This window comes from Sinohyriopsis cumingii, chromosome 11 (genome assembly GCF_028554795.1).
Source record: "Sinohyriopsis cumingii isolate HCF-2022 chromosome 11, ASM2855479v2, whole genome shotgun sequence".
Taxonomy (NCBI): Eukaryota; Metazoa; Mollusca; class Bivalvia; order Unionida; family Unionidae; genus Sinohyriopsis; species Sinohyriopsis cumingii.
The window spans coordinates 54447744-54471301 of NC_142971.1; the positions used below are offsets into that span (position 1 = coordinate 54447744).

General features: G+C 35.1%; 1 protein-coding gene across 3 annotated transcripts in view; it reads left to right on the forward strand.

Moving 5' to 3' along the window:
• The window catches only part of LOC149788475 (SLIT-ROBO Rho GTPase-activating protein 3-like), a 241384-nt gene that overhangs the window by 189156 nt on the left and 28670 nt on the right, over nucleotides 1–23558 (forward strand). For all 3 annotated transcript variants that reach the window (XM_089974460.1, XM_089974459.1, XM_089974461.1), the window contains exons 6-16: nucleotides 2979–3107; nucleotides 3748–3969; nucleotides 6670–6771; nucleotides 11896–12063; nucleotides 12918–13033; nucleotides 13656–13758; nucleotides 14971–15031; nucleotides 17305–17382; nucleotides 17608–17742; nucleotides 19537–19639; nucleotides 20835–21044. In XM_089974460.1, the coding sequence (XP_089830586.1) occupies nucleotides 2979–3107; nucleotides 3748–3969; nucleotides 6670–6771; nucleotides 11896–12063; nucleotides 12918–13033; nucleotides 13656–13758; nucleotides 14971–15031; nucleotides 17305–17382; nucleotides 17608–17742; nucleotides 19537–19639; nucleotides 20835–21044 (1427 nt within the window). The remainder of the gene's footprint in view (nucleotides 1–2978; nucleotides 3108–3747; nucleotides 3970–6669; nucleotides 6772–11895; nucleotides 12064–12917; nucleotides 13034–13655; nucleotides 13759–14970; nucleotides 15032–17304; nucleotides 17383–17607; nucleotides 17743–19536; nucleotides 19640–20834; nucleotides 21045–23558) is intronic.

Sequence of the window (23558 nt, forward strand, 5' to 3'; positions counted from 1 at the left end):
AGGTGGATCCTCTAACCACTAGGCCACCGGAGCGGTCTACTCAATAAATGTTATTTATAATAACATATAGAAATCCCCTAAATCATAACCAACATATAGAGATAACAGTAAACATGGCAAAGAAACCAACAAATCCATAAAATACATGTTGCCATCAGTTTTCTGTTTCAATATAAAACCCTCAGCAGTGAATTACATGAAAATAATAATTTTCTATACCCAAACTATGTATAATTTTCCAGAATTTTAAACCTCAAGAATGCAAGATAAAAATGGTATTTCCAGGAGTCATATAAATTACAGATACAATTACATATTTGACTTGTGTGATCTACAACTTACCCCTTCGGCTGTAGTCTGTTGTCTACTATAGACACTACCTGACATGATCTATTCTGTTGTCTACTATAGACACTACCTGACATGATCTAGTATGTTGTCTACTATAGACACTACCTGACATGCTCTAAGCGATACCTGTGCCTATATATGACAATATACTTCCTTTAAATACAAAACAGATGTGCAAGAACATGTGTTAAAGTAACTGTGCACATCATGATTTATGGGCATTTCACTGCAAGTGACCTATGATGATATGTATATATCACCATTAGAAGAAAAGAAAAAATAAAACTACAGTAATGCTGTACGCGTCAATGAAATAAATTATTTTCTTGCCTTATTCCATGACTGTCACTTTAACAGGTAATCAGAAGTATTCGTATGGTGTTGAGTTGGTTCTTAATGAAAATGACAGACCCTCAATATGGCCTCCATGATGTCTAAATATTGTTATCTCTACTTCTACCAAATGGATGACTATGTCGGCATGGTGTTTTCACCAACAGACTTTCTTATGAGACTTATTAAATGAAAATTGTGCCAGTCATACATCCAATATGGCTGCCACTGTGACCGTTTTAAAATTCTTGCCGTTACTACTTTTCCTGAAAGGATGATCATTATGACATGGGCTTTGGACTGAAAGACTTCTAATGATGTCTGCTTTGTAGTAAATCAAAATGATGTCAATCTGACATCCAGTATGAAAACCTTGCTATCACTGAAGAATATCAGAGATTGTTTCAACACTCAGCAGTTAAAAGGAAGAAATGATCTTGTCTTGAATTCCTGGAAGATCTGAAACGGATTCCATGGAATACGGTCCAGGTCTTTGAAGATATTGATGATATTTTAGATACTTGGACAGATCTGTTCATCAGTATGGTTCAACTGTTTGAACACTTAACGATCTTATTCATGATAATCAGTCTGGCTTTCGACAGAATCACTCCTGTGAAACTACGCTTTTATCTTTGATAAATGGCTGAAAGCATTAGATCACGGAGAAATGGTAGGCACTATTATGGTTGAATTTCGTAAAGCTTTTGACCTTGTAGACCATGAAATGTTGCTTGAAAAACTAAAAATGTATCAATGCAATCAAAACTCCCTAAACTGGTTTACTTCTTACTCAACCGATAAAGTACAAAAAGTATTTTTAAATGGTCAACTTTCTCAAAGTAATAATATTAGCTGTGGAGTACTACAGGGCTCTATCCTTAGACCTCTGTTATTCATTCTATTTATCAACGATTTACCTCTTAAGATTGGAACTTCAATTTCTTCCACTGACCTCAATGCAGATGATACTACACTGTCTGAGATTGGTAAAACCAAAACAGTACTTGAAAATAACTTACAAGATGTTCTCATCAGACTTCAAGTATGGTGCAAGGAAAACATTATGATCATAAATACAGAAAAAAACAAAAGCCCTACTAGTTACAACGCAACAGAAACAAGCAAGGCTATATAGCGACAAACTCCAGGTTCTATTTGACAATGTGAGTCTTAATATGACCTCTCATGATAAAATTGTTGGTGTATTCATAGATACCAATCTTACTTGGTCTATTCACATTAAACTTGTTTCAAAAAAGGTTAAGTCTTATTTTTGACTACTGAAGAAAATCAAAACATACATTCTTCTTCCTTATAGTGTCATCTTTTATCAAAGTTATATTCTTCCATATCTGGACTTTTGTAATGTAATTTGGGGTAATACCTCTAATTCAAACATAACACACCTTTTAAGACTCCAAAAGAGGGCATACCATATATATCTCGATAAGTGTATTAACATTTTCCAGGATGCAATGATTAATATAAAGATGTTAACAATACATGAAAGAATATTTCTTAGAAAGGCCAAATTGATGTATAAATATCCAGAAAAGCCATTCCTATCTATCTAAGCAATGTCTTTCACCAAAGAGATGCTGATGGTACTCCAAATTTAAGGTCTGTTAGAAGTAAAAATTACATTATACCAAGGTCAAAGAAGGAAGTTTTCAGTATATTGGTATATATTGAAACAACATTCCCAGTGACATAAGGCAGGCTCCTAGCATTTCTTTTTTTCATAATCAGTGTCTCAAATGGATTAATCTTAAGACAATTGAACAGTTCTAGTAATATGAACATCACGTGCTTTTCTGTACTTTTGCATCATTTTCACCGTTGAATTTTTCCATGCAGGATAATATTTTATATTTTTTGTATGTTTATGTTTTCACAGATGCCTGTGCATATGTTCCAGATTTGATATTTTGATTTTTAGAATTGGTTAATTATTTATTGTCAAGCCTGATTTTTCACATCATGTTGTATATACTGTATATTATTGTACACAGCAGCTAGAAGGCCTCGAGGTAAGATTAGTTCTGTAACTAATTGAGTTACCTTCTCTAAATAAGGTCTTTATTGTTATTATTATTATTATTATTACAAAGGGACTTTTTTTGGTTTGTTGCAGATCACAACATCACTTCAGATGAAATATTTAATTTTGTATTCTTTTGTAATACATATTAACACAAATGAGAGCAAACACTGTTTTGACAAGTCTTGAAATACATTGATACTGTCAGTGGAATTTGACTTGTTAACCATTGCTTGTTTTTCTGTTTCAGAAAAAGAACAAATACCAAGTGAGCAAATTCAAGGCTCTTCATGCAAGGAATGAATACCTGCTAAATATTGAGGTTGCCAATGCTGCCATTAATAAATACTTCTCAGATGACTTTTCAGACTTGATGGATGTAAGTAGTGTACTGCTTGCCGTCTCAGTTTGCTTTCTATTTCACTTATAATTTTTGTTCTTGTTCTTATCTTGCTGATGCATAATGTTTTTCATTATTTCTTTGCTGTTTGAAAACTTATGGCTTACCAGGCTTTTAATTGCATGACTGAGAATCCTAAAGATGATTGATTGATTGGTTGATGTTTGATGGTTCATCAGAACATGAACAAACTGTCACGTACCAGTGCAGTATGAATAAAATTACTTGCCCAGAAACATTCCATGGCAGATGACCCAGACTGGTCTGTGCAGGATTCCAACTCGCAGCCCACTGCTTATGAATCTAGCATGCTAATCATTAAGCTACTCAATTCCTTAAATTTGTTCAGATGCAGGTAATGTGACTGTATAAGTTATCAATATAACTAAAACTGGTGAAATGCTTTCAAAGCAACCTCTCAAAAGGGGTTTCTGAGACTCGACACCACAAATATAAGTACCCACAAATATTTCCCCTTTTTTTTAACAAAACCACAAAATTGAAACCCTTGAAAATAAATGAAAATACAGTGTTTCATATGTGTTACTGATATGTTAGTAAATAACCCAAACTGGATAAACTACCTACAGTAACATTGATGATATTTTCTTTGTTTCAGTGCATGGACTTTGGCTATCACAATTCCATACGAGGGACCATTATGATATATCAGTCTGCACATTGTAATTTGCGGAATTCGCATCAGTATGCAGTCGACCAGCTTAACAATTTGATCTCCAAGATGGATCCTCTTACAGATAAGCAAAAGTTTCTGGAGTTGTACAACCAAGCATTTATGTTGCCAAAGAAATTTGAGTTTCAGCCGTGTCGCAAGGATGAGGTGAGTGTGTTGGGCAAAGCTATTTTCTGGTTTCCCATGCTACTCGGAAATAACTCAGAAGACCAGACAAAGAATAACTTTGTTCCTGACTGGGAATAGGCACTGATGTTTTAAAATACTGATCAGAGTTGAGGGGTGGGATTGCAAGTTGAATTTATGGAAGTTTACAGAACTCTACGGTCATTTTATGTACAGTTACTGTATGGATCATTTGGGTGCTGACCCTAAACGAATTTGTGTAGTCAATCCAAACATTAAGGCAACCAGATTGGTCAAGTCAATTGTTTACTCTGGAGTTAGCTCCATATCAATATCTTATATACAAAAGTATAAAGACCAGCCTGCCGTCATATTGTGCCAACATGTTAGAACAAATCTTCTTGGTAAATTTAAAGGAAAAATAATAAAGCTTATCTTCCCCTGTTTAACTTTTGATCCATAAAGTTAATGAAAATATATTGTGATGAATCTAATACTATTTGGTATTCATCCCCATCCCCATCAGCTTGTGCCCCACATGCAAATTTGAAAACAAAAAGCATCAAGAATATAGAATATGCTCATGCAATGTTGAATTCAATTTTTACAAACATGAATTAAAGGGGGCCAAAAAAATATGTTTTACTTCTGTCTCAAGGTTTGGATAATTTGTGGCATTATTGAGAGATTATGGAATACTATTAACCACATCATTTCTGTTCTGTGGAAAGAAAGACTTGCCCCTCTGTAACTATGGACACCTTTTGAGTGTTGACACTTTTTTAGGTTTGAAATACAAAGAAGATGACCATGTTAGAAACCACTTGGTGACAATGAAGTTAGAAATTATAAATCAGTGAATGAAAGGAGTAAGTTTTGTGCATGTTGTATGTTTTTTTATGCTTTTCATTTTCAAAACCACAAAGGGATACAAGCTCACCATCACTCCACCCCAACTTGCTTTTCCTTTGCAGTGAATGTTACTATTAGAACTTGCTAAATATGAAGAAATCTGCCAACTGCTGGGGCAATTTTCATTACATAATCCCATGCTTTTGGCTTAATTGCCAGTGATAGATCACATTTAAAGTAGATGTTAGAGCACCAACTATTAGATTTATATTTAAAAAATTCAGTCCTTTTTTATGCCAATATTATTTTTAAGGGCTTTTTTCTAAATTTAAAACAACCCTTTTCTTTTAAAAAATAGTAGTAACATAGTAGACAAAAATAAATTAACTGATTCTGTTTTTGGAATAAGTACCTGCCCTTCTTGAATTTTGTAATTCAACCAGTAGCAACTTAATGATTCCAGGAGATTTCAACTCCCATTTTTGACTACCCTACAAATCCATGTGTCAAAACTCTTAGTCGGTATTCACATTTTCAACTTGACACAGCTGTCAGCATACCAACCCACATGTGGCTGCATATTAGACTGGATTGTGCATAGACCTGGTGATGATAATTTGAGAACCACTATGGCAGTGTTGCTCCAAGGGTGTGTGACTTGCCAAAAAATTGTGTGAATTCGCACACTTGAAAAGCTGTGGTGCACACTAACTCCTGCAAATTAATTTCCAGTTAGGCATCTGAAAATGTACTACTCTGCACAGTATACAACTTTATTCATCCATTTACCCTCAAAGTGCATGTAGAATTACTAGAAATATTGCAGTTGTATATTGTTTTTTCATAACTATTTACACATCTGGTTTCTTCGGCTTGGCATGAATGGTTAAACTAAATTTGATTGGTTTATTGGGCCCCATAGCAAGCATTGTCAAAGTTTGAACCTTGAATGAAGGAAGTTTTACAAATGTGCTTTTACAATACTGCCACCTAGAAGACCAAATATGGCCGATTCCCAGTATTGTTCTTTAGATGATGATTTTGTTTAGCACATGCTGGTAACCATAGTAATGTAGGCAATATTTTTTAAAGTTAGGAAGTGTATCAGAGTATAGACTCTTGAAGAGTGTTAATGGAGATACGAGTGAATGGTTTTGAACCCAAAAATGGCATTAAATAGAATCCAATGTTCATGCTGGTTTAACAAAAACAGACGGCATGCCAGTCAGACCCTTATTTCAGCAGTATTTTGATATTAAATGTAGAAAAAGCCGACAAACAAGCCAAAGTAAAATACAGAGTTTAAAAGTAGAGTACCATTTTCATTTCTTTTCTTGTAACAATTTAGCCCTGTGGGTTCATGTGCTGCAAAACCATATAGGCCTAGCATAAAGGTTATAATAAATCTCATAAATAAGAATCTAAAAATGAAATTAAAAATAAAAGATATTCCATCACTTTTTATAAACGGCTAACTTTTTATTCATGTTAAAGTCTTCAAAAACATTGTTCAATCTCAAATAACATCTCACTTAAATTTACATAATCTCTTTGTTACTTTCGAGTCAGTTTATCTCCCTTGTTGCAGTAGTGAAACTGCTCTCCTAAAAGTTCTCATGACCTTCTCTCAGCTTTAGGTAATGATAAGAACACAGGAAATCCGTTATACTCTTGCCCCAAAGATGTGTTATGATTGTTAGAATTCTAACTTTCAGGATATTTTCATCTTTGGTAACTCAACCAGCATAAGTTTCAGTGATAACCATTACTGTCTGATTTTTGGATTTTTAACCTTTGCATGAGTTCTGTGTGGAAAATGGCTTTACTATATGGAAATATAAGAAAATCAAAACTTTTTTCTTCTTTCAGATTCGCCAAATCAGTGCCCAAAAAGGAGTCCAAGACCAGCTGGTACAAAGTTACCAATCCATTGAAAAAATGTTGGATAAACTTAAACTTGACAATGATGAGGTCAGAAGATGAAATAGATCAGCCTTTAATTCTAATTTCTTAATTTTACAATATTTCATGTTTTAAAGTATAGATAAGACTATTACCCACTTGATGTCTTCATTAGTGTCAATCTAGGTAATGTCAGTCATTAGATGGCTTCATTAGTATTGATCTAGGCAATGTCGGTCATTTGATGGCTTCATTAGTATTTATCTAGGCAATGTCAGTCATTAGATGGCTTTATTAGTATTGATCTAGGTAATGTCGGTCATTTGATGGCTTCATTAGTATTGATCTAGGTAATATCAGTCACTTATTTGATGGCTTCATTAGTGTTGATCTAGGCAATGTCAGTCATTAGATGACTTCATTAGTGATGATCTAGGTGATGTCAGTCATTAGATGACTTCATTAGTGATGATCTAGGCAATGTCAGTCATTAGATGACTTCATTAGTGATCAAGGTAATATCACACATGTGGCTTCATTAGTGTTGATCTAGGCAGTGTCAGTCATTAGTTGACTTCATTAGTGATGATGTAGGTAATGTCAGTCATTTGATCGCTTCATTAGTGTTGATCTAGGTAATATCAATCACTTATTTGATGGCTTCATTAGTGTTGATCTAGGCCAGGGGTGGGCAAACTACGGCCCACAGGCTGCATGCAGCCTGCCAAGGGCTTTCATGCAGCCTTTGTTGTTGTTGTTGTGGGGTTTAACGCCATTTTTCAGCACACGATAGGCTATACATGGCGGCCAGTATTAATGATGGAGGAAGAACCCGGGAAAACACCGGAAAGAACCACCGACCCACGAGAAGCTACTAGCAAGCTTTCTCACATACCCACACTGGCTGTTCATGCAGCCTGCCAAGGGTTTTCATGCGGCCTAGGAACAAATCATTCGCACTGACTCTGTTTATGTTACTCTGTTTATCAAATAAATGTGCTTCTTTTAAAGTTTAAGTTTTCAAATATTAACAACTGAAAATTAATTAGATGTTATTTTGAAAAACCTTTTGTTTTTGCTATTTCAAATAATAATTATTTTACTTAATGAACTATGCAGCCCGCAACAAGGTGTAAATTTGTGGATGCGGCACTTGCACTGGAAAGTTTGCCCACTTCTGATCTAGGCAATGTCAGTCATTAGATGACTTCATTAGTGTTGATCTAGGTAATATCACACATATGGCTTCATTAGTGTTGATCTATGCAATGTCAGTCATTAGATGGCTTCATTAGTGTTGATCTAGGCAATGTCGGTCATTAGATGACTTCATTAGTGCTGATCTAGGTAATGTCAGTCACTCTATTGTTTGCTTCATAATTTTTGGTCTTTAATATCATTCACATTATTGCTTTATTAGTGTCGATCTATGTAATGTCAGTCACTCATTTGATAGCTTTATTAGTGTTGATCTAGGCAATGTCAATCACTTATTTAATGGCTTTAAATAATGTTGGTACAGGTTATGTCACTCACTTGATGGATTCATTAGTGTTGATCTAGGAAATGTCAGTCAGTCACTTGATGGATTCATTAGTATTGGTCTTGGTAATGCCAGTCACTTATTTGATGGCTTTAAGTAATGTTGATACAGGTTATGTCACTTACTTGATGGATTCATTAGTGTTGATCTGGTCAAAGTTATCACACCTGATAGTTTCATTAGTGTTATCTAGGTAATGTCAACCAGTTTAATGCCAAGTATCTTATTTATTTTGTTCTTTTTCTTGAAAACTGTTTAAAAAAAGGTTATGAAACTCGATTCATCATGAAGTGTAATGCATCCCATTTTCAAAATGTTGGTCATATTGACATGCTTTTGTCTATTTCATAACTGTTTTACTTTTTCAGAGGTGTGCATAATAGACTCACATTCTCGATTGTTCAATTACAGCTGTGTGTATGCCATATGTACGTTCTTATTTTTTTTATCAGTTACCTATGTGCCGAATTGAAATTTAAAGTCTTGTGTTAAAAGTATATGATCCTGCATACAAGTTTCTGTTTTAAGTCACAAAATACATGTCCAGTCAGATTACTTCATGGTTTCCATCCAATGTTAATTGACAGAATACATGTACCGTTAAAAAACATGTCCCATTAGATTACTTAATAGTTTCCTTCCAATATTAATTGACCAGCTAGCTACATGTCCCATTAGATTACTTCATGATTTCCATACAATGTTAATTGACCAAATACATGTCCCATTAGATTACTTCATGGTTTTCTTCCAGTGTTAATTGGCCAAATACATGTCACATTAGATTACTTCATGGTTTTCTTCCAATGTTAATTGACCAAATACATACCCCACTGGATACATATCTCATTAGATTACTTCATGGTTTCTATCCAATGTTAAGTGACCAAATACATGTCCCATTAGATTACTTCATGGTTTCCTTCCAATGTTAATTGACCAAATACATGTCCCATTAGATTACTTCATGCTTTCCATCCAATGTTAATTGACCAAATACATACCCCATTGGATACATAGCCCATTAGATTACTTCATGGTTTCTGTCCAATGTTAAGTGACCAAATACATGTCCTATTAGATTACTTCATGGTTTCCATCCAGTGTTAATTGACCAAATACATATTCCTTTAGATTACTTCATGGTTTCTTTCCAATGTTTATTGACAAAATACATGTCCCATTAGATTACTTCTTCCATCCAGTGTTAATTGACCAAATACATTTTCCAGTAGATTACTTCATGGTCTCCATTTTTTGCTAAAGAAAATAGAGCATGGTATGATGCCATCTTTGGATACATGTAGATGCTTGTGCATGTGTATGTATTCATTCTTATAACTCACCTAACACTCTTGGAGATATGATTGAGAATATTTTGTGGACATGTAGAATATTGACAGCATTTTAATTCCATCCCTTAGGGTTGGTAGCAAGGGAAAGGAGAGAATAAACTGCTAAGAATAGGTTGCAAACAAAACTGCATTTCTGCAGTTTTGTGGATTTTTATTTCTTTGTAGATCTGCAAGATACTTTGCAGCAGAATGTTTTAAATTGACACCAAGTGCAATAGAACCATAGTAATCCCACTCACTATAGCACTCCCTTACTGTAAGGCCTTTAATTAAAACACCATTCCTGTTTTAATGTTTTAAGGCAATATGATAATAGATTCTGTTTCATGAAGTGGTAGTAAAATTATATGTATCATGTACTTCATTATAAGTTGGTCTCGTTATAAGACATTGTAGTCTGTGACTCCCATGGACAGTGTTATAACAGAGAATGCTGTATTTGGTTTCTCTGAAAATACACCATGTCCTTCAAAACTTCTCTTATATACAACTACAGATTCTTTTATCCCGAACTTCCAATTATGTGAACCATTTTCACATACCTCTGTGGTTTGGATAATCAAAGTATTTTATTGTATATGATCAGTAATAGTACTACAAAAGGTCTCATTTTTTAAATAGACATTTCCATTATATTCCAGTGATAGTACACAACTCCCTCGATAACTCGCACCCTGATAACTCACGAACCCACTTATAACACAGGGTCAGTCATGGATCCTGTTTTTTTAAACCAGTAAATACAAAAAAAATGATTCCCATTTCTTAAAACTTTAAGGAAATCGCAATCAAAATTAGTAACTGAAATAGTTATATATTGCTCGTTTTATAATCGCAAATGGTTTATAGGACCTCGAAATTTTAATCAACATTTTGAAATTATCAGCTTTTAATAAGTAGTCATATAAGTGGTTACATTTTCTTTCCAAACGACATTCTTAGTACACCGTAATAAAAAATATTCAAGGAAATTTTGATCAATGAAAATGTCACTTATGCCTTTTGTAGGCAGTACATTAATACTTAAATACCAATTAAATAATTTTTGTTTAGTAAAATTTATGTATTAATTCTATCTTTTAGTTCCTCTTAAGTGTAATCATCATAAATGCAATGTGTATTTAAGCATAAAATGTGTCAGTCTACCGTAACAGCTATGTCTGCAAGAGTTTCTCTGAGAACCTAATTAAGTGCCAACCGTGTTTTGATAACTGACTTGCAGAAGTATTTGTTGTAGTGTTGTACTGAATTAAAAGCTGGCCTCTTTTGTATTATCACATTAATTATGTCATTTGAATCAAATAAAGGAGGTGGATTAAAAGAAAAGTTAATAGGCACGCATATCCTACAAATTTAAAATCTAGTGGCCCCGGTCATATGTCAGGTGAACTCACTTCATGGATCAAACAAACACTGTTAAAAATATTATTTTATATGTAACATAAACAACCTTAAATTAACCAACCCATTCATAACTGATTAAAGATAGCAAGGCAACCAAGCGAAACGAATACTTCATAAAATAAAGAGCTTGGTTTCACAGATACAGATCATTGTGGGCAAGCAAGTTTCAGAGAATCCCTGAACTGGCACTAAGAGATATCATCAAGGATGATAAGTTTTACTATTACTTCAAATGAAATCATGACATCAATAACGTAATAATTGAACAATTCAAAAATTGAGTTTCGACATAGATGATGGTCTCTGCTAACAAACTTCTTATTTGGCAGGATACTATTAAATAACAACCCAGGAACCAGACTTATCAACAAAACAAAAAGCATTGACGTAATACAAAGATGTTTCCGCGTACATGTGATGGTTGTTCAAACCAGTTGGTACGATTTTTCACATGTTGGGCATTTTGAAAATAAATGTTATTTATTCAGAATAATGAGCAAGTTCATTAGAAAAAGCATTTTATTAGCAATTATTAATAACTTAATTGTAAAACGACTATTCAGTCATTAATCAGCCCAGTCCCCTAACTCTGCCCTCACGGTTTTCTCGATGTTTAAGTGGATTTTTTCAATTTTTGGAGGTCCCTCGGTAACTCATGCCCTCGCTTATAGTGCGATCAATGTTTGTTATCAAGGGAGCGGTGTACTGCAAAAGGTCTCATTTTTCAAATAGATATTTCCATTATATTCCAGTGATAGTAATGCAAAAAATCTCATTCAAATAGACGTTTCATTTATTCCTGTGATAGTACTACATAAAGTACAGTAGGAAGCTTTAATTTAACAAAGACTGAATATTTCTGTTATATTTAATATTTTCGTTATTTTCCAGACATGGAAATCTCTCGAAACAACAGAGAAGTCCTTGAGTGAGTTGGTGAACAGGAAAGATGTTGATGTCACTAGTCTCTTTAGCGATGACAGTCCCCCTCCAAAGTCTCCACTTGATACAGATCGTAAAAAGTCGACAAGATTAGAAACAGAGGTTTATTATTTAAGTGTAAGTTTAGTTATTTCAGTAGAATTAGTAATCAATACATGTGAATTTATCCCTAGTATCGTAGTCATGCTATCTGACTATGCTAAATAGCCACAGTTTGGCATGATGTTTACAGTAAGATTGATACTGTACATGGTGAATATCATAGTTTGCAAGTATGCTTGTTATTTCAACAAATTTTTTATTTTATAGTGTGCAGCAGGTGCTACAGATAATAAAACCTGTTGAAATACTAGTTAAGGAAAAGGGGATTTTTGGGGGGGGGTTTGTTGCTCTAATGGCACTTTGAAACAAATCAACCATATAGTACACTGCAAACTGAGCTGCCAAGGCTGCCTGCAAAAAAAGGGCAAGGCCTGCATTGTCCAGAGCTACCATGGCTGCCTGCAAAAAGAGGGCAAGGCCTGCATTGTCCAGAACTACCATGGCTTCCTGCAAAAAGAGGGCAAGGCCTGCATTGTCCAGAGCTACCAAGGCTGCCTGCAAAAAGAGGGCAAGGCCTGCATTGTCCAGAGCTACCAAGGCTGCCTGCAAAAAGAGGCCAAGACCTACATTTTCCTTAGCCACCTGACTCTCTGCAGAAGGAGTAAGGCCTACATTGCCTTGAGTTACCATGGTTCCCTGCAAAAGGAAGTCAGGGCCTAGATTGTCCCAAGTTACCATGGTTCCCTGCAAAAGGAGGGCAAGGCTGATATTGTCATGAGTTACCATGTCACCCTGCAAAAATTCCAAGAATTTTCAAATCAGGGAAGGTAAATAAAATCTGAACTGGGTAGATTTTGATTTTCAAAATGAATTTGTTCGATGCTGGACATTTGTGTATTTCACTCAAATAAGTACCCTTTGCTTTTCAGAAATTTAGGCAGTATACTCTAAGCAACAACAGGATAGCTAGATTACAGGCCAAATACAATACTATTCAGAAAGCTGTTGGAGAAGATAGCTTGTCTTCCAGTGGTCTACGTGTCAGGTTAGTTATCTTGCATGATGCAGTTGACCAGTTCTTTTATCCATGAGATGGGGACATGATGCCCATAACCTGATACAACATTTTGGACACACTGTAATTATCTTGACAGCTGACTCTGCCACATTTTAGAAGACATGTGATGTCAGATATAACTAGAATTTCGGAGCTTGTGTGGCACATATAGAACTTCATATATCACATATCTCCCTTGACTATTGTCCTAAAATTTTCAGGCTGTGTCACTGTTTTGTAGTATTCAGGTAAAAGTATTCAGTAAAAGATGTTAAGAGTCATGACGTGGTTCCCTAACAATATGCTGTCTAAACTATGCATTATACGCAAGAGAAGAAAGAGCTAAGATTGAGATATTGAAGTACGAGAGTTTGAAAACTTAATAAGTCCTGCCAAAATATTCATATGAACGCTGTTTGTCAGTGTAAATCAGCATATCTGAGTATTTCAAGATCATATATACCAATATGCAATATTGTGTATTCAGTGTGATACCTTTCCTTTGTTTTGTGAAGGTTAAGAAGTAGGTGAAGCATTGCAGTAGGTATTTCTAAGATATTCCATATTTGCTTTGAAAGAACCAAACTAAATGTTTTCTTACCACTTGTAGACCACCATCCCTACCTCCAAAACCAAAGAAACGAAGGATTGGAAGAAACCCTGTTATTGGTCAACCCAAGCTGTTTGGTGGCAACCTAGAGGAGTATATTGAGGTAGTGGATTGCTTTCCTGTAAATAAAGAAGTTTCTTAGGGGCCATGTTATGGTGACCTTTCAGCTAGCAATTGGAAATGCATATTTCAAAAATCTGAAAGTGAATCAAATCATTCAGCACACATTGATGCTCTTCAGCCACACTGCTCAGTCTCCAAAATGTGAATATATAAGACTTCATCTGATTGGCTTATAAAATGTGCAATTAAGGCAAAAATACAGGTCACCAGAACATGATAATGATGGTATTTAAAGAAAGTAACACAGTTATAAAAAAAATAATGGTTAGTGCACATAGTTTAGTTCAGGACCATATACCTTGTCCAGCGGTAGAGTTTACTGCGACCATTTGGTCAATAATCTGGAGAGCCAACCATATTGTATTAGTGACTACATAAAGTACTGTTAAACGCTGGGCAGGGTTATAATGTGTCATTCATGGTAGTCTTGGTATGCAAGGCAAGATACATTGCATATTAGCAATTGTTATGAATTAGAAAACAAATCATGTCACATAATTTCTCCTCAGATCTAATAATTCATATTGATGATTTCCTTAAATGAATTTAGCAAATTGCAGAAGTTTAAATATTCAGGTATGTCTGACACTTTTCTAAATATATATTTGTTACTCATTCACGACTGTCACATATTTTTTCTAGGATGAACTCTGGGCCAAGTTCATGAAATATATTAAGCTGCAGGCTAGCTTCTTGACTGCCACAGATTTTGTATAGGCTACAGGCCAGGTTCATGACTACCACAGATTTTATAAAGGCTACAAGCCAGATTCATGTCTGCCACATATTTTACATAGGCTACAGGCCAGGTTATGACTGCCACAGATTGTTTTTAGGCTACAGGCCAGGTTCATGACTTCCACAGATTTTATATAGGCCACAGGCCAGGTTGATGACTGCCTCAGATTTTGTACATGTTACATGCCAGATTCATGACTACCACAGATTTTATATAGGCCAGAGGCCAGGTTCATGACTGCCTCAGATTTTGTACATGTTACATGCCGGACTTGAACATATATTATTTTCTCAGCTATAGAACAGGTTTATAATTGTTGAATAGTTTTGTTTTATACAGGCCAGATTCATAACTGTCACATGTTTTGTAGGCTGCAGGCCAGATTCAGAACTGTCCCATATTTTTTTTTTTGGTATTGACTAGATTCATAACTGCGACAGATTTGTTTTACAGGCTACAGGCCAAGAAATTCCATTGATCATCAAGAGTTGTGTTCGAGTGATAAATTTATATGGTAAGTAGATGTTATTTAAATCCACTGTTTTAATTGGAGTAATACAATATCAGCTACTTTTGCATTGCTTTCCATTTCCAGAGCTTGTCATCCTCCATTCAAACTAACTGATCCCCTCCTCCATTTACTATTGGAGGTCTAGAATTGAAGGAACAAGGTCACAGTCTTCAGTCTCACTTCTGCATCCCAGCCAACATATGGGATACTATCCTTGTTTTCCTTGGATGATTTACATTTTGGACATGTGCTGTATCACTCATCCAAATGTGCCTTTATTTTTTTGTTTTATATGTATTTTTGCATTCCACCTACCTTTTTGTATCAGTGAAGTATTAGTTTCTGCATTCCTTGCTGTATTTAAGTGTTACCTGTGTTCTTTTTTTTTTTTGGGTGTAAATTTATGGAGGGGTCACACCTTTTTAAGCAAGGAGTGCTTTTGTAAATTGTATCCACTTGCATTATTCCAGAGCTATGTTTGATATTGTCAACCATTTTTTGGTTCTGGAATTGACAGAATGATGAACCTCCTAATGGCTTTTCTGGCAAAGACCTCATTGGCTTGAGTTTGCCTATTGTTCAATAGGACTCTAGGATGTGGATTTGGTTCCCCTAGGAAACTGAGACTTTACAATGATCCTCTATCATCTTGGATCCCCATGGGATCTGATTTTCATCACCACCCGAGATGGTATGTAAATCATGACTGATTTTTGAGCGAAGTACCAATTCACACCTATCCCACCCCATTCCCACCTCCATTCTGTACACAGATGTATATATTTGGGGTGGGGCACCAGTTTAAAGGAGAGGGAAATTTTCTTCAGGAATCTTGGTCATGAGAATGGAAATGCAGGTGGCAAGGAGATACGCATGCTTCTTCTTTTTGGTTAGAGGTCTGGAACCTCCTTCATTAGGGCAGCCATGGAGAACATCACTCTCTCACTCAGAATTTCGTGAAACTAAACAGGTAGCATCCTAGCATAAATAACTTCAAGAAAGCAGCTGATATGGTCTGCTTTTAATTATGGATGATGATGCTAAAAACAGAAACACCTTTGAGTGTAGAATTTTACCAAATTGAATAGAAAGCATCTTTGCATAAGGGGCTTTCATGTTTATACTAATGGTGCCATCAAAATTTAACAGCTTTTGCTAAAGTATAAAACTTTTAGCTGCTTCATCTCAAAAACTGCTTAATAATGTTTGTCTAGATTTGACATAAAGTGTCTAGGCTTGAAGGCCTTTCAAATTTATACACATGATGCTAATCTTGAATCAGATATGGCTGCTGCTACTAAATATAGAAAATTTGTTAACATTTTGTACAATAAACTGTTCATGTTTGTTGGAAATTAGCTTATTAAATTTGGCAAATAATGCTGAAATGGTTTGAAATGTGGATGAAAATAAGAAAACCTCAAAAACTTTCTCTAAGCAATCAGCAGCATTTGAAGCCTTGGCTATAGATAACGATTTCATGGCCAACTGCTTTGCGTCACTTTGGCTTTTTGCTTGTTCATTTCTAATTTTATTTATTATATTTTCTTAAATTGTTTTCTTTGACAAGAGAAAAGCATTATCCAAGTTTCATTTTTTAGCTATCATAGGTCTTCAAGGAAGAAATATTTTATTTTTTTACTACCTATCTTAGATGGAGCAGATTTGAGCTGAAGAATTCTTGGAATGGGTGAAATGATTAATTGATATATTGATGTGTCAGTAATTTTTTTATTCGATACAAGAGGTGAATAATTGATACAATACTTAAACGTTACTTGAATCGTCAGCATTCATGAATAATTATTACTCTTTTGCCTGTTAATTCTTTGAATTGAGACAACCGTTGCAGGCATCTATAAGTAAAATACTGTATTGCCTTCCAACTTTCAGCAATGACATGAAATTGGTAATAAAATATTTTTAAAGTGTTCATGCAGTGCAAAACCAATTTATTGTGTGACCAAGATGAGTCCGGCATCTGGTCAAATGGAGCAGCCTGAAATAGCCTAAGAGGTTGAGTTACAATCACTGACAACAGGTAGTCTGTTAGAAAGTGTTTAAATTTGAATACTGGAAATACAACCCATATGTCAATACATACTAAACAGCACCACTGTACCACTGACATACCTTCTAAAGATAAAAAGACTATCATGTTGATATGTGTATCGATAATGTATTGTTTCATCAGCAGTGTATTATGAATCATGTCAATATGCTATCTTGTGTCCTGTATAATTATTGGTCTTGTAATCTTTTTCTTCTGTTGCCAGGTATGCATCATCAAGGTGTATTCCGGATCTCTGGTTCACAAGTTGAAATCAATGATATGAAAAATTCCTTTGAAAAAGGTAAGTAGACATCTTTGTTTCAGAAAGTAACTTAATCAAACATTATTGTGCAATATAATGTGCAAACATTTCTTTGAAGATCTTATTTAAACAAACAATGCAAAGCACATTTTCAGATATACATGGTTGTTTGAGGTTAACTTTAAGGTGATAATATGAAACACATTTCCAGGCATGTTGTTTGTTAACTTTGAGATGATGATGTGAAGCATCTCTTCATTTCAGGAGATGATCCACTGACAGATGAAGATGCATCTGAGAAAATCAATTCTGCGGCAGGAGTCCTTAAATTATTTTTCCGCGAGCTTCAGCCACCACTGTTTCCACTTCATCTCTTTGACGAACTCATAAATTGCAGCAGTAAGTGTCCAAAAGATATGTTAATAGTTCATATTCCAAACTTGTTTTTAAAATTGGTTTTTTTAGTATGTCTTACCAGCAAAATTGGGGGTGGGTTTTTTACAGTTTAATATTGTCCATCCTGGTGTACATGCATCCATTTTGGTGTCTGAATGCTGCAATACTGAACACATTTTAGTGCAGCTTACTACATTTGGAGAACCCTATTTATTTGGGGGTCAGTGACTCCAGGGTCAAGGTCACTATGCCTGTGTGTTCATTTTTAGCAATGTTTCAGCCAGAGTGCACCATTGCTGGGTCTGCACAAAATAGATACTAAGTTCTGCACACACACACAAAAAAAGACTTTAAAAACTAGTGCTAAGAAAATGAATTGAGTACATCTCTTTGACCTTTAGATTGATGCAGACTTGTCATCTCTTGAACCTTTAGACTGATGCAGACTTGTCATCTCTTTATAAGGTTGGGGTGTTTTCTTCAGAAGACTTCTTATGGTGCCAAGTTGGTCTTAAAGGAACATTGTGCTGATCTGATATCTTTGAAATCTTTTCTGTACTCCTCCTGGAGAGAAAGTCGTATTGAGAATGGGTTTTCACAAGAAGACTTACGATATTTGGTTGTTAATGTATGAAAAGGGTGCCAGTCATACGTCCAGTATAGTCACCATGGCAACCATCTTGAAAAACTTGTTATTGCTGCTTTTCCAAAGTGGAAAGTCCCATCATGGCTTTTACAAGAAAACTAATGATGATATCTAGTTTACCCTTGATGAAAATGATTCAAAGCTGACTTCAAATTTAGTAACTGTCCTGAAAATTTGCTAGTCACTTCTCCTACATGGAAAGTAATATCAGTTTGAAGTTTTCACCAGAAGACTTATTATGGGGTCTAGTTGGTACTGAATCAAAATATTGCCAATCTAACATCCAATATTGCCACCTTGAAGTTTTCACCAGAAGACTTACTTTGGGGTCTAGTTGGTACTGTCAGAATCAAAATGATGCCAGTCTGACATCCAATATTGCCACCTTGAAGTTTTCACCAGAAGACTTACTATGGGGTCTAGTTGGTACTGTCAGAATTAAAATGATGCTAGTCTGACATCCAATATTGCCACCTTGAAGTTTTCACCAGAAGACTTACTTTTGGGTCTAGTTGGTACTGTCAGAATCAAAATGATGCCAGTCTGACATCCAATATTGCCACCTTGAAGTTTTCACCAGAGGACTTACTATGGGGTCTAGTTGGTACTGTCAGAATCAGAATGATGCTAGTCTGACATCCAATATTGCCACCATGAAAATCATGTCACTGCAGCTCCTGAATTGATCATTATGACATGGGTTATTTTATACCAAAAACCTTGAACGTTTAGTTTATCCTGAATGAAAATGGTGATAATAAGACATGTAGTATGGCTGCCATGGCAGCTAATTTGAAGATCTTATCACTCAGGATTATCCAAGATTGTTTCAACACAGATCATTTATAAAGAAATAGTATTATCTTAAATTCCTTGAAATGCCCTCCTGACCAAGTATCAGCCCCATCATGCAACTCTTTGTTGTTTTATGTGATCTTCAAAAATCAACACCAGCAAATTTAAGACCCTTAAAACAGACACATACTCTTCATGTGCATACAGTAAGATTTTATATTAAATTATATGATTAGACTTTCTTGTTAAGAATTAGTCACTATCATTTTTAAAGAAATCAAACTTTTAAGCAAACATTAAAATCAAGATTTAGGACTCTCACAACCTGTAATTAAGGAGACATATTTGATTTTCAGGATTGGAGGAGCCTCAGAAGATAGAGAAGATAAAAGAACTTCTATTCACCCTGCCTCGGGCCATACTAGTGATAATGAGATACCTGTTTGCATTCCTTAGCCAGTAAGATAACCACTTCAATGCATGTGTACAATAAATCTCTCAACATGTCACAGAACTTCAAAACTCTTTACAAGCTACCAGTCACAGAACTGAAAAATTTCTTTACAAGATAAATGTTAAAAATCTTTTTACAAGCTACATTTCACAGAACTTAAAAACAAAGCCTTGAAAATGAGGGTCAGCACTAAATTGTGCAGTTTTTAAGATGTTTTCCTTCTACAATAAGCCTATATGAAAGTAAGCTGCACAAATCAACGTGTATTGCTTCCTCACAATACTTAATTTACCCAAAATTATTGCAAACAGTTCATGTGACCGTGCACCTAATTTTGTGTCACTTTGTTTATCAAATAGTACTGCTCCTCATCCACGATTGCTTCACCTGAGCATAACATAGTAGTGTTTATCATATTTCGTACTGTGAAATAACATATTCTATAAATGCTTGCTTATAAGACAAGTACAACTACAAACTAAACAGACCCAGATCTGCCAGCACAATATGCGCTGTCAGAACTAGACCTGTGCAGTTTGCTAGGAGTAATCAGTAGAAAAAGCAATAAAGACCATGATCTGCAGGAACATTATGCTACAGCAGATCAGGGTCTTTGTTGTTTGCAGTTTGACTTATAAACGAGTTTATACAGTAGTAACGTGACATTGCAGTTTGACTTAACTTATAAATGAGTTTATAAAGTAGTAACATGACATTGCAGTTTGACTTGACTTATAAATGAGTTTACACAGTAGTAACGTGACATTGCAGTTTGATTTGACTAATAAATCAGTTTATCAGTAGTAACTAGACATTGCAGTTCGACTTATAAACAAGTTTTTACAGTAGTAACGTGACATTGCAGTTGGACTTGACTTATAAATGAGTTTTTAAAATAGTAACATGACATTGCAGTTTGACTTGACTTATAAATGAGTTTATACAGTAGTAACGTGACATTTCAGTTTGACTTGTAAACAAGTTTATAGGATAGTAATGTGACATTGCAGCATCATTAGTTACCTATTTGCATGATAATAAAGAATTTCAGACTCGTGTTAATTTGATTTTAAGTTTGTTTTTCTTTTTTAAATGAATAACAAAGTATGCCACAGGCTGCATGTATTTTTGTTATTATTATTATTTAAGATGTCATAAATTTTACATCCCGTGAACACTTTGGTGAAATGTATATTTCAGTTTATCTGAGTATTCTGATGAGAACATGATGGATCCCTATAACCTGGCAATCTGTTTTGGTCCAACGCTACTCCCTATTCCACCAGACCGAGATCAGGTCACATTCCAGGGCAACGTTAATGAGGTCATCAAATCCATCATTACAAACCAGGAGGAAATATTCCCTAACGATGGTGGAGAGGTATATGAGAAGTGCATCGTTGATGACAGGTAAGTCAGAGAGAACGTAAAGAGTACTTTGTTGATATATGAGGATGCCGTAGTGCTTAACAGCCTGACAATTTGTTTTTGAATGCTCAGCCTTACTGCAAAACAATGCATTTTTTTTTAATGATTACGTAGTATCAGAAAACTCCAAGGCAGGATTGAGCAGTTGGGAATCTTGTTCAATTTTATTAGAAACCTCCATGGCCAGTCTGAGCATTGGGGAATCTTGTATGTTTGTGTCAGAAACCTCCATGGCCAGTCTGAGCATTGGGGAATCTTGTACATTTATGTCAGAAACCTCCATGGCCAGTCTGAGCATTGGGGAATCTTGTACATTTATGTCAGAAACCTCCATGGCCAGTCTGAGCATTGGGGAATCTTGTACATTTATGTCAGAAACCTCCATGGCCAGTCTGCGAAATCTGGTATATTGTACAGTTTTTTCATGTCATGGAACTTACTGTTGGATAGTTGATATACATTGTCACTTTTCTGAAAGTGTTAGCTTGATCAGCATTGTTGAATATTTTTGTTTCATTGAAAGGCACATAACACTGTACAGTAGCATACTGTGTAAGAATGTTATGTATCAAATTGTTTATATGCACTGGTGTAGAATGGGAATATTCACCCCAGTGGTCCCCTGGACATCACTGAAAGTCAGAATTTTGCATCAGCAGACCTGCCAACCCTTAACGATTTTGGTGCAAGTCATACGAAAATGACCCTTAAAACGGACTGATGGAATAAAAGCAAATGTTATGGAAATATGAGGTGGCTTTTTTGTATGGTCAGAATTTTACATCAGACATTCAGGAAAGCATAAGATGTGCAAAATTTGGATCCTAAGGGTGGAACACAACACCATGAGGGATCTTTATCTCTCATCTCTGAACAACAAATCAGGGTCCGAGTCAAAACAGCACATTGTGAATACATTGAGAGTCTAAATCAAAACAGCACATTGAGAATACATTGAGGGTTTGAATCAAAACAGCACATTAAGAGTACATTGAGGGTTTGAATCAAAACAGCACATTGAGAATACATTGAGGGTTTGAATTAAAACAGCACATTGAGAAGACAATGAGGGTTTGAATCAAAACAACACATTGAGAAGACAAGGAAGGTGAGAATCAAAACAGCACATTTAGAAGAGCTGATCCAACTTTAAAACAGAAAGTCACACTTTAAAATGTCTCTACCATAAGAGAAAACCTAATGAATTAGGTTTACATTGAAAACTTATGTGTAAACTTTTGTGATGTTTAAACACGTCAGCAATCAAAGAACTGTATTCAAGACTGTAAAATAATGGCAATACATGTTTGCACTGTGTTAAAGACTGTCAAGGTAGTGGCATTACACGTGAACCATGTTCAGAATTCTTAGTAATGGCAATACATGTTTGACTATGTTAAAGATTGTCAAGATGATGGCAATACACATTTGAACTGTGTACAAGACTCAGGGTGATGGCAATAAATGCTTGAACTGTGTTCATGACTGTCAAGGTAATGGCAGTACACATTTAAACTGGGTACTAAAGGTGTCTCGTTCAATGATATCAGTGTGAACAAGTAAAAAATAAAGTCTACTCTTATCCCTAAAAAAACAAGATATGTAGAAGATAATGATAAAAATAATCGGCACTAATCTAGAGTTGATTTTCCTTTTCTAAATAATGATGAATTTTAAAATATAAAAAATGAGGACTTTTATAACTTCGTCAGTAACCATTGTTAGGTCAGTCAGTGCAAAACATTCTGTATGCATAACTTCAGCTTATAAATGATTTGTAACTAATGTTTTATTGTGAGAGAATGATAAAGTGATGATGGAAATTTGGGAATTCTTGTCCGTTTATGTACACTGTGATTGCAGTGGGTCAAGTGATATTATGATGAAATAGATGTTCCCTATTGTTGCTTGGAAAATGTTATCATGCGCATGAATAAATGCAAGAAATGGCTTTTCTCAAGTTTCAGAGAAAGGTTTTAGACCATAATATTGAATTCTATGATTGCCAGTAATGTTGATTATGCACCAAAACTTACCATTGATGGTACAAGATGACAGCTTGCACTGGTCAGATTAGTAGCTTGTGTCCATTGAAACATGAATACTATTGATTGTACTTGCTTAAAAGTCAAACTATAAACAACAAAGATCCTGAATTTCTGTAGCATCCTGTGTCTGCAGATTAGGGGCTATCTTGTTTCTTTTACTGATTACTCCTAACAAACTGCACAGACCCAATTCTGCCAGCGCATTATGTGATGGCAGATCTGAGTCTGTGCAGTTTGCAGTTGGATTTCTCTGATACCGTAGTTCTATTGATAATTCACAATCATCGTTTATATAGAATAGCTATTTCTTTCAAATATGTCATTATGTTTATAGTTACTGAAGTTTGGTCTGTTCCATTGAAACTTACATTGGGATGGCAGTTTTGAAAAATATAGCTACTGGGATGGTCTGATTAATCCTGAGTTCTGGTGAAAATTATGTGCCATT